The sequence below is a fragment of the Centropristis striata genome, chromosome 9 (assembly GCF_030273125.1).
Source record: "Centropristis striata isolate RG_2023a ecotype Rhode Island chromosome 9, C.striata_1.0, whole genome shotgun sequence".
In the NCBI taxonomy this organism is placed as follows: Eukaryota; Metazoa; Chordata; class Actinopteri; order Perciformes; family Serranidae; genus Centropristis; species Centropristis striata.
In genome coordinates, this window is record NC_081525.1 from 35,374,229 (window position 1) to 35,387,098 (window position 12,870).

At 46.8% G+C, this 12,870-nt stretch overlaps 1 protein-coding gene across 2 annotated transcripts in view; it reads left to right on the forward strand.

The window, feature by feature from the left end:
- The window catches only part of tle5 (TLE family member 5, transcriptional modulator), a 45,961-nt gene that overhangs the window by 20,731 nt on the left and 12,360 nt on the right, over window positions 1-12,870 (forward strand). For both annotated transcript variants that reach the window (XM_059340769.1, XM_059340770.1), the window contains exon 3: window positions 10,095-10,158. In XM_059340769.1, coding sequence (XP_059196752.1) covers window positions 10,095-10,158 — 64 coding nt within the window. The remainder of the gene's footprint in view (window positions 1-10,094; window positions 10,159-12,870) is intronic.

Below are 12,870 nucleotides of genomic sequence, written 5' to 3' on the forward strand. Positions count from 1 at the left end.
TCCTTTTTTTGGAGATAGCAGGTCAACAATAAATGCCACATAGAAGTGGTGAACATCATCTGAAAGCTGTGAACCTGAAGATTTCACATACAGCTCAGCACTGTGTGTCAAGTTGTTATGGTCAAAAATATCTAATTAATTAATCATTGAAACCTACATATTATGCAATCTGGATTCCATTCCCATGGTCAACTATGTCCCATAATTTGTTGCAGCAATTTTTGGGTTGATATCATTTGTTACACACATTTTGTGCTGAATAATGCAATTTTATTAATATCGAGAATGGATAAAAAATTATCAAAAAAACCCTCCAGAATATAACATCAATATATCAAGACCTTTGGAACAACATAGAAGAATCTATGCTGTGATTTAGTTTCTTTGGTCATTTTGGAGATTTCTGTATTTTCAGCGATTGGATGATGAGCACTTCTGTTTTTCAAACTGCTGAGAAATCCTCTTATTAAGGTTTCCAGGCTAACTCACATTTGTGAGTTTTGGCTTCATATTATATGCACAGTTCACAGTTCAATTTAAATGTAGCATTTATTTCAAGAAAACTCCTGTGGATAAAAAGCTTTTTAATTCACAACTAATACATTTAAATCAGTCTGAGAACTCTCACAGTCTCTTTTTTGAACCTATTTGTATCCCAAATTTAATTAGTTCTTCTGTAAAAACATTGATTTTTTTTATTTTTTAGAAATGATTAAGAAATAAATATTGTGAAATTAAGATGTACAGAAAAACAAAGCATGAGCTTGACGGACACAACTGTGATAAAATGAAGACATCAGCCATTGTTCCACTATTCCTCAACTCTACCACCACACTGCACACTGAGGCAACGTCCTTTATTGACTCATACCTAAATCAATCTCGTTTACCCTCGGCCATTGATCTCCCTTTACTGCTTAAATACCGCTACAGTGCCAGAAGTCTGAGACACTTCCAAAGTGCCTGATTCGACCTCAACTGATCTGTTTGATAGTAGTTATAAAGAGGGGGGACGCCACGGGGTCTGCATCTCAGCGAGAGATCCTCTCTTTGTGAGAGTGGAGTCTTTGAAGCCCGCCTTCCTTCCTGAGGAGGTTGGTTTGTTCCTCTGTACCTGTTCTCCCAGAACCTTCCAGAGGCTTGCCTCTGCTGGTTACAGAGACAGGCGAAGGCAGATGAAAGCCTGGCAAATTGTGTGCAAAATCCCTGCTCTGGTCTGATCGCTCTTGTTTGCGAAGGATTCTGAAGCAGCAATAACACCCGGCGTGTCTTTTTCCTTGCCTTTGGTTTTTGTAATTCCCATAACGGTGAGCAGCACCGTTTAACCCTCTTCACAGCGCCAGGGCGCAGTTGAAAGAATACCTTTTTTGTCTGAGCATACAGAACATGCATACAGTGCCTATTGACTCAGAAGGGGGGCTGGGACGGGGTGGGGGGCTCGGGAGCCACAGATGAGGCTTTGTAGCGCTTTGCTGCTGCGCCGTGCTTGTCTGTTGCCGAAGCCTTTAAAAGGCAAATGTACCGCAGGCGTTCCCCCGGGTATAGTAGCGAGCATTGTAGCTGTCACTGTCTTCCTCTTGCCACCCCCCTCCTCCTCTCCCACCTCTTCTCCCCTCCCCTCGTTCACATGCATAAATAGATCAGGGAATACATAAATCAAAATAAAGATGACAGCAGGAGCGATTTAGAGACGGAAGAATCGGCAATAAAACTCCATCAAAGTGTCGTTTGAGAGCAGCGGTGCAGGCCCGGGGGCTGCTGAGCACCAATCAGAGGAGGCACAAAGCCAATCCCAGGTAGGCTGGCAGCAGGGAGGCCTGTCGTCATGACAACCCACCACACAGCCTACGCATGTACACAGGGATAGCAGAAAGGGTTTTATGTAGGAGGGAAGGGGAGCATTTTGGATAGGTGCAGGCTGCTCATACACACACACACACACACACACAAGAATAGGTGGCAGACGAAAACTGCCCACCGCACCAAACAAAGAAGCAAAGCCCATCCCACCATGACTGTTGAGCATGTTGGATATCTGTTGAGGGCCATGGTGTAAGAAACCGTGATCATCTTGTGTAGGGGGCAAAACACATATTCACCTCGTCCAGGAGGCCTTCCCCTGCACAACTCATCAGACTAGTTCTGGCCACATGTTGATGAGTCAGGAAGTATGTGATAGCCTTGACAGAGTATAATATATGCATATAAATGTGCCACAATGCTGTTTACATTTTTTTTATTGCCATGTTATCTCTGGTAAATGCAGTGCGGAAACATCATAGCAGTAACCTCTAAAAAAAAAATTCCACTTTAAAAATAGTATTTGATGTATTACTCTTTCTCAAATCTCAAGCCATGCTGTTATTATTTTAAAAATATTTTTCCTTTAATGTGCCGCAATTAAAGATCATCATTCCAACTAAGGATAATGGGACATGAGGCAATCGCTTTCTCTTATTCAATTTCAGAAGGAATAAAAATAGCTCCTGAGACTTGAGTGAAGGTAATTGATCACAGTGAATGAGAAACAGACAAAATTTTTAAACATCAAGATGCTGATGTTAGGCTATTAACTTTAACATTTGGAAAGAGTTCTTTTTCTAACTTCGTTCGGTGTTTCACTATGGGAATCGCTTAATGCGTGACCAACTACGGAAGCTCCAATGACACCACGTCTGTCTTTGACAGACAGGTCGACCCGTGGGGAGGGCCCCGCCCTCCTTTATTATAAGGGTCGACTGCACTGACCAGGTCATTCTCGCTTTCTTCCCATGCGGAATAATCTACATTTAAGCTCCTTCAGCGCATCCGGACGAGTCGGACTTGCTTAACTGCTATCAGACGTCCCGTCAAGGAGCTACGTCGCCTAGCGCGGTTCCGATTACGACTCTGGACTGTGCTGAAAATTTTCGTCATTGAAATAAAGTGAGTTTAAGCTTTATTGGAATAGCGACCGCGTTGTGGCGAGCTATTCTCGCGAGCGACTTGGTATTTGTTTACCGAGCAGCAAGCGATTATTTAGGGCGATAGCTTCAGGCGAGCCCGGTCGGGTTAGCTAAACATTAGCTGGTGGCTAACCAGACTCCCGACGCATAGCCATCGCGTAACGGCGGGCTATCCTCCACAGGGCACGGATTGTAGTAAGGTTACACTAGCTATAGCCGGTGCTCTGTTACAAGACTAACGTGTTACGACGAGTCTTGTTTTTTCTTGCAAGATATCTAGGTTAACAGCCTAGCTTCTTTCTACTTCTCTAGTCATCATGTCTGTGCCCGCGACCCCCGCCAAAGGGTCCGAGCCCAAGGAAGCGGGGGGTGCGTCCCGGCCTTGCCCTGCGTCATGCGGAGCCATCATTTCGGGCAGGGATCCACACCCGCTATGTATAGTGTGCATGGGCGCTAAACACGCCCAGGCTTCACTAGCTGACCCGCAGGTCTGCGCTCACTGCGCCACCATGACTGAAAAAATACTAGAGAGGAGACTGAGGGTTGCGGTGGCTAACATTAACAGCCAGGACCCATGCCTGGCTAAAACCACCGAGGCAAGAGCAAACCCCACTGCCCATCAGCGGCCAGTCTCGACGAGCTGGGCCGACGCGATGGACGAGCTAGAGCCACTGGACATGCCTCCGCTGTTCGAAGGTCTCTTAGCGGGGAGCGACGATGCAGACGGCGATGCCAGTTCTGACATCCTCGATATGGATGATATGGAGGAAGGGGAGGAGGATTCCACCTTCCCCACTCTAGAATCCAGACCCCCCAGCAGTGCTGATGCGGCCTCACCGGTCGATAACAACTTGTATGAGGTTTGCAAGCGCGCCGCTGCCAAGCTAAACATCCCATGGCCAGCGGCCCAGGGCACGGAGGGGACGGTGAGGGACCTATACGATGGTAAAAGGCTTCCTCCAGCCCAGCCTCCGGCTAAACAGCTCCTTCCAGCAGTCCCAGCATGCATGAAGGAAATGAGCCGTTTTTGGTCTAGCCCTTATAAAAGCAAACTTGCCACACAGGGCCACTCTAAACTAGAGGTGCATGGCATGGCTGACCTGGGGCTGGCTGAACCCCCCGCCGTGGAGCCTTCAGTGGCGTACCACCTCCACCCGAATCGACGGTCCGTTTCTGCGGCCTCTAACGTCTCACTGCCCGGTAAAGTAGAGCGAACGACCGCTGCCATTTATCAGAGAATGTATAAATACGCAGCTCAGTCTGTCTGTTCTCTGAACGCTGTCACGCTGTTGTCAGCTTACCAGGCTGAGATATTAGAGGAAATGGGCCAACAACTAGATTCTGGAGTTCCAAATCCAGTACTCTGGGACGAGATTTGCGTGGTGAATGATTTACTGTTACGTTCCTCCCGTGGAGCGGTGCAGGGCTGCGGCCGCGTCATGGGGCTGGCGGTCTCAGGGGAGAGGGCTTTGTGGCTCAACCTGTCAGGCTTAGGGGATGCCCAGAAAGCCGAAGTGATGGACGCGACATACGACCCCACCAAGGGTCTTTTCGGCCCAGCCCTCGAGAAAATGAGAGAAACCAGCACTCTCAGAAAACAGGAAGGGGAGGCTTTCGACTTGTGTCTGCCTCGTAAGCAGACACCGCGCCCCCCAGCCCGTACAGGCTTCGCTGCAGCGGCCGCCGCAGCGAGAGGAAGGCAGCACGACAGCAAGCCAACCCATAAGCCCGGGGCTAGCCGCAACGATCAGCCGCCGAGAGAGAGAGCCGGTAATAACAGACCCTGGGGAAAACAGTCGTTCGCGGCTGCGGCGGCGAAGCGCCGTCCTTCCAACCCCGTGGAGGGGAGGAAGAAACGGCCATCCTAACGTTTCAAGCCGGCCCGTCACCCCCTCCTCCACCTGCGAAAAGGCGGAGAGGAGAGGATGTGAGTTTTACCCCCTCAATGTTCAGTGCGGAGGCTCCCGTTCCAGCCGAAAGCCAAGGGGTCCCTCCTCTAGAGGTGAGCGAGGAGACAGAGGGGTTGTTAATGTGTCACCAAGCACAAGATGTTCACTGTTCTCAAACAGTAGTTCACATCCCCATATTGAAAGAAATAAAGTCTGTACGTTTGCATCCAAGCTCACAGCTGAGGGCAAAGTACACAAAACAAAAAATGATAAAAACAAACAGTATAAGGGAACAGGGTCATTCCTCTTCCCTCCCTCCAGAGGGCGCTCACGCCCCTCCGGAGGGTTGTCTCTCTCTACCCACGGTAGGAGAGACAGTGCAGTGCTTCAGGGGGCCTCTGGCTGCGCAGGTAGAACGCTGGCGCGCATGCGCAGTTCACCCCTGGGTCCTGGCGACTGTTTCGCGAGGGTACAGACTGCAATTCGCTATGAAACCACCGAGGTTCAACGGTGTGTTAGATTCAGTAGCGGATGGAGAAGCAGCGCAGGTGCTGCAGGACGAGATCAACTCTCTTTTACACAAGAGAGCGATCAGAATGGTCCCGAACGAGGAGAGTCAGCAAGGGTTTTACTCCCGCTACTTTCTCATTCCAAAGAAAGGGGGACCTGCTCTCCGTCCTATCTTAGATCTTCGTGTATTAAACACACATTTAAGGAAATACACGTTCAGAATGTTGACACACAAGGTGCTTTGTCAATCGATTCGCCCGGGCGATTGGTTTATAACGATCGACCTGGCAGACGCATATTTTCACGTCGATATTCTCCCCGCACACAGGAAGTTTCTCAGGTTTGCTTACCAAGGCAAAGCCTACGAGTATCAAACTATCCCTTTTGGTCTGTCACTGGCCCCTCGGGTGTTCAGCAAGTGCGTGGAAGCAGCGCTATCTCCGTTAAGGAGCAGCGGCATCAGAGTATTTTCGTACATAGACGATTACCTGATATGCTCTCATTCACAAGAACAGGCAATCAAGGATGCGGAGAAGTTAACGTCCCACCTCACGGGCTTGGGTTTCAGAATAAATTGGTCCAAGAGCCGATTACAGCCCACTCAATGCACTGTCTACCTGGGTCTGAGTTTAAACTCCCTCAGATATTGTGTCAGTCTCTCGGAGGAGAGAATAACGTCATTCAGACAGTGCCTGGCGCGCTTCCAACTGAAAGCCGCGGTGCCGTTCAGACTCTGTCTACGACTCTTGGGTCTGATGGCGTCAGTTATATCAGTGGTGAGGCTCGGGCTCCTTATGATGAGGGATGTACAGAGATGGGTGGCATCATTAAAACTATGCCCCCGCCGCCATCTCCGTCGTTTGGTGACGGTATCACCGGAGTGTATGGCGGCTCTCCGTCAGTGGCGGGACCCGGCTATTTTTTCTCAGGGTGTGCGCCTGGGGGCAGTAGCGGAGAGGGTTGTCATGACGACGGACGCTTCCTTAAAGGGATGGGGAGCGACCTTCGGGGGCAGAGCAGTGAACGGCATTTGGTCGGTGGAGCTGGCTCATGCTCACATAAATTATCTGGAGTTGATGGCAGTGTTTTTAGCTCTGAAACACTTTCTTCCATTCCTCAGGGGGAAACATGTTCTGCTAAAGTCAGACAACTCCACAGTGGTAGCATACATAAATCGGCAGGGCGGCACACGCTCCCTGCAGCTACACAGTCTGGCACGGAAAATAATGTTGTGGTCCAGCGACCGGCTGGGGTCGCTACGAGCGACGCACGTGCCAGGAGTCTTGAACATAGGAGCAGATCTTCTGTCAAGAGGAAATCCTCTATTCGGGGAATGGAAGCTTCACCCACAGGTAGTGGCACAGGTGTGGCAGAGATTTGGGCAGGCTGCCGTAGATCTCTTCGCATCGCAGGAAAACACGCAGTGCCCCCTGTACTTCTCCCTGGCGGACGTAAACGCACCGTTGGGGATAGACGCTCTGGCCCACCCATGGCCGAACGTTCTGCTGTATGCCTTCCCTCCTCTCAGCCTAATCTCCCCCACTCTTTCCAGAGTGAGGAAGCGGGGCCTGTCACTGATTCTAATAGCCCCACGATGGCCATCCAAGCATTGGGTGGCGGAAATAGTGCAATTGCTTTCGGGCCAACCATGGCCCCTCCCGCTGCGAAGGGATCTGCTGTCTCAGGCTCGAGGGGAGATTTACCACCCTCATCCAGAACAGGTAGCACTATGGGCCTGGCCCGTGAAAGGCTGAATTTAAACGCAGTTGGTTTGCCCCCCGGTGTGATCGACACTATTCAGTGTGCGAGAGCCCCCTCTACTCGCTCATTATACAGCTGTAAATGGCGAGTGTTTGAGGAGTGGTGTGAGGTGCGACATATTGTCTCTTTTCAATGTTCGGTTGTGGATATCCTCTGTTTTCTTCAGGATCTGTTGGACAGGGGAAAGGCTTTTTCCACAATTAAGGTTTACCTGGCTGCCATTTCAGCATGCCACATAGGGCTGGGTGACAAACCAGCAGGGCAACACCCTTTGGTGTGTCGCTTTATGAATGGTGTACGTCGTAAACTCCCAGTCTCTAGGTCCCTGGTACCTTTATGGGATTTGTCAGTGGTGTTAGACGCCCTCTCACAACACCCATTTGAACCTTTGGAGGGTGTGGGTTTGAAGTTTCTCTCACTCAAAACGGCATTGCTCTTGGCTCTGACTACAGCCAAGCGGGTGAGTGATTTACATGCTCTGTCCACTCGCCCAGCATGCATGCAGTTTGGCCCTGGGCTCTCAAAAGTATGTCTACGGCCCAACCCGACCTTTGTTCCTAAGGTTGTGGAGTCTGCGTATAGATGCCCCACAGTCGAGCTGAGGGCTTTTCACCCTCCTCCGTTTTCATCAGCTGAGGAGCAGAGGTTGAATGCTTTATGCCCGGTGAGGGCATTGCACGTTTATGTAAACAGGACAGCAAGTTTCAGGAGAAACGACCAGCTGTTTGTGTCTTGGGCTAAACAGTTCAAGGGGAAAGCTCTGTCTCGCCAGAGGCTGTCCCACTGGCTTGTGGAGGCAATAGGGCTAGCTTACAGGTGTAAAGGCCTGCAGCCTCCTTTAGATTTAAAGGCTCACTCCACTAGGGCCATGGCTACATCATGGGCCCTGTTTAAAGGAGTTCTAGTGGAGGACATTTGTGCCGCGGCAAGCTGGGCTACACCGCACACATTTGTAAGGTTTTACAGGTTGGATGTTTCAGGTCCATCCTTAGCTCATGCAGTACTGGAGACAGGGACTCCAGGGACTGTTTAGTCATGGACTAGGTTTAAGGATGCCATATGGCTTTGGGAGAGTAGGCAATCCGGGAGTGGGCTATATCTCCCATAGTGAAACACCGAACGAAGTTAGAAAAAGAACGTCGGGTTACTTAACGTAATCCCTGGTTCTTTGATAACAGAGTGAGGTGTTTCACCAACACTTCCCTCCTTGCCCGGTAAGGGAAGAAACCGTTTAAGAATGACCTGGTCAGTGCAGTCGACCCTTATAATAAAGGAGGGCGGGGCCCTCCCCACGGGTCGACCTGTCTGTCAAAGACAGACGTGGTGTCATTGGAGCTTCCGTAGTTGGTCACGCATTAAGCGATTCCCATAGTGAAACACCTCACTCTGTTATCAAAGAACCAGGGATTACGTTAAGTAACCCGACGTTTCTGTGTATTGAGTGTACTGAATTGTGAATGTTTTTGGAAGCACCATGAGAGCAGACACACTGGCAGATTCTGGGTCATTACAGGATTTCTGTGTGCTCTTGTTCCGGATAAATATTTCAGGCAATAGTTTCTAAACTGGGTGGCTTGGTGAGGCTATCAACATGCAGCAAGTAGGTCCTAAGTTTAAATGGGTGCTCTTTCGATATAAGATTTTGTGGCCAAAATGATTCACTATAACCATATCATTGAAACATCTATATCGATATTGCAATTATATATAATAATAATACACCCATCAGTGGCTTTGTTTCTGACTTGGCATGTGTATGAAAGCTCTGATTTCAAATCCATTGCACACTGGAATAACAACAGAGATTGGCCCTACAAAACAAATTTTAATGACCTCATCATGTACTCATTCTGTGTTACATGAGCATGTGGTTATTGTCACAGACCTATATAAAACATAAGCACAAGCATGAAGTCAGCTCTTTTAAATATTAAATGAGATATTTAATTATATATGTTACAGTGTTATAGTCCATCAATAAACAAGGATGAACACTCAACCAAAGCTGAAGTTAACTCCAGCTGACACTGCAGCTGCTGTGATAATTATAGAAGAAGCACAATACTGTGTGTATGCGTGAGCTCACATTATTGGCCCCGTGTAACACTGTGTTCAGTCTGCCAGTTAAGACTAACAGCGATGAAGATTCAGCCAGCGCTCGCTGTAATCGAGCTGTCATTCCTGCAGACAGCTGAGAAGAACATCCCAGCATAAATATACACACACCATCAAACAGGTTTCAGACTTATCCTAAATCTGAAACTATCCACCGTGTGCCTGCGCATATCTTTATTTGATCTGAGTCTTATCCTGTCCTCACATCGGATGATGCCTTCTGAGACTGGCACGGCGTAACTGGCTGCTTCAGTCAAAAGGCATCGAGGGGAATGTTTTTTTCTCCCTCTGTCTTTTTCATTTGACGATCAGGGTGACTTGTTGACGCGTCCTCCTTTGTCCTGTCGCCTCGCGTGACATCAGCGCTGACATGATTACAGCTAATGGCTGTCGCAGGGACTGGGTCGCTGGAAACGCTTCCAACACTATATTTAGACTTTTTACTTCACTGCCTCTTGTGTGATTTAAAACGCAGACATTTTGGCTAGACAGACACCATCTCTGCAGCTCAGTTTGACCTCCTCCTGTCAGTTGACACCTCGTCAAGCCCGTCGAAAAACACCGCCACTGTGACTAGTAAAAGTGAGGATGATGACGGCGGTAATGATGATGATGGAGGTGGTGATGGTGATGAAGAAGGGGAATGGTTGCCAAGATGATGACACGGGAGGTGGTGGTGATTATGATGAAGGTGGGAGGAAGTGATGAGGGTTGAAGTGATGATGAAAGTGATGACAGTACTGTTGGTGATGATGATGATGATGATGATGATGATGATGATGAAGGGGGTTGAAGTCACCTGATGTCAGCACTTTGGAGGGAAGACTGTCGAGCTGACTAACAAGGTCTGACTCTCCTCTCTTTCTCTCCCCAGTTTGAAGCTTGAGTGCGACAAGTTGGCCAGTGAGAAGTCGGAGATGCAGCGCCATTATATCATGGTGAGTGTGTGTGTGTGTGTGTGTGTGTGCGTCTGGTTTGATGATGGTTTGTGTCATTTAGTAGAATGTGTTTGACCAATGTAGTATTTTTGTTTTTTTAAACTTCTCTTTTTTTTTTCTTTTTTTTTTATTAATTTAGACAAAACACAACACAAATCACCAATGGACAAACACAGAGAGAAAAACAAAAACACAACAACAACAAAATCACAAAACCAACCCAAATAAATAAATAAATCACCACAATAATAAACAAGAACCATCAAAACTAAACAAGACACAAACAAACATCAAACATAATTACCACATAAAACATACAGTATATCAGTAAACTTGATAACCTAAGAGAAAATTAAAAAAAACTTTAATCTTTATTGGGGGGGAGTCTAGAAAGTCTAGCAATTTGAGTTGGTGTACCTTTTAAAGTGGTTGAATGTTCCTCTTTAAAACATGTACGACTGACTGTTGTTGTTACTATGTTTGTTGTTTTCATCCTCTCTCCTTCTCCCCTCCTCCACTACCTCCCCTCTGCAGTGCAATTGTTCTCTTATGTCTCTTTTCTTGCTGCTCATTTTCCAATTTCTCTCTTTTAAAAGGTCATTCTGGTTTATTAGTACTTGGATCTTATTTTCATAGCTTTGGCCATCTGTTGTATCTACTCACAAAAATTTCACACAATAAGAAAACTGCTGAGATCTTGGAATGCGGCAATGCTGCATAACACAAGTCAGACTGGGCAGAAAACACGAGCTGTCACACAGTCATACATGTTTTAATCAAATACAAAGGGTTAACCAAATATGGCTCACACTTTCATTATGATTCTAGGTGTCACAATACTCAATTTCACATTGATTATTGGTTCAATAAATAGAGCAATCTCGCTTCAGTTCACTGTGTTCCAAACCATTCACTCATGTTTTCAGTTCGCTGAATTGCAATATGAGACATAACTGGCAGCCCAACTAACTGTCCTCGTCACTGTCTGAGCGAACTGAAATAGCAGAGAATTTTTATTTGAAAAAGTTCAGAATAATATGGAAGAATATTACAGCCTTCTGCCTTTATATGAATAGTGAAATGAAAGTGTAATTTACTGATAGCCGCCTCCACTGCCAGTAATGTTTCGCTTCCTTTGTAGAATCACAAGTTTATGTACATGCTGTGGGGTAAGAGTGCTGCACTGTCCTCCTAACATGACTAACTAGCTGCAGCAGTGGAGAACATCCTCTGTGTACCATGGAAACCCAAACCCACCACACAACACTGAAAGGCGCAGATCTATTGAAATGGAGCAGGCCAGGCAGTTGCCTTATTGTAGATTAACTCTTGATGACTGTAAACTGTACTGTAATCTCTATAAGCAGGTTTCTCTATAGAGATTCAAAATCTGTAGGCAACAGGAGAAGATTTTGTTATCACAAGAGTTCTGGTTTCAGTTTGGTGACCAGTCATGTTTGAGCAGGCTTTGGTTGTATGCAGGTTCACAGTCTGTGTGAAAAGCAAAAGAGGAGGAATGCGTTGACCGAAATGCAATATCAGAACCCATCCACTATCTTCTGACAACAATTTAGCTTTTCATTAGCTTTTTAAAAAATGATCTGCATATATTAAACATGAAATAATCAGGTCAGATGTCACCTCTCCTCTCCAACTCCCTTCTCATGTCTCAAGTTTCATATTGGAGTGTAAACAATAACCGGCCTACGAAAAGGAGGTATTGGCTCAGTTATTTATTACTCAGATATCTGTTGAATCCCACAAAAAATTGTCCGTTGCTCAAAGAAGCTAAATTGTTGTTCGGTAGATAGCCGCTGCACTGTGGTATGGTGATACTTTCGTCTTCGGACAAAGATATCATAACCAACATTTGACAAAGCTACAAAAATAAAATCACAGTTGCAATAAACGGTAATTGTCCTTGATTATTCACCCCCTTTTTGTTTCTGGATGTACTATATGTGTGCTTTCTCTCTACCCAGCCCCCTTCATTTCCTGTCTTTCCCCCAGCTCTCCATACACACACACACACACACACACACACACACACACACACACACACACACACACACACACACACAGATGTGTCCGCCCGCTCTCTGCTCCACCTCAGGGCTAATCTCATTGTTGCTGGCCGTGGCTGTGTTGCTGTCTGATGTTTTGCCTCTAATTGATCCTCTGACTGGCTTTAATCTCATCTAATCTGTGCCGCCGCACTGCTCTCTCCACCATCAGCCAGCCAGCAGGCACACACATTTGCACACACTCATACACACACTTCCTCTCTGTGTGTTTCAGGCAGGTGTTAGTGCATAGAATCTCACACACATACGCTCATTGTCAGCTTAATAGCAGCTGTACACACACATAAATGCACACATTCGGACAGGAGAGTACGATCATGCAAAAAGATGCAATGCAAAATGAAGACCCATATTTCAGTGCATAATTAAATGTATTTCAGTGCATAATTAAATGTATTTCAGTGCATTCTGTATGTTCAATCACTGTAAATGATCCATTTTAAGGTAATCATTGAATTGAGCGTTTAAATGGTTTGCAGCTTCCCCAAGTTTACAAGATCTCTTTCATGGTCGGGGTAAATGTCCGGCAGGATGTGTACTAGCCTACGGGCTGATATTATCACTAAGGAAAGGAAAATGAATGGTTATCATCATGGGTTGGTATTTATATTGATCAGCTTTTAGTCTA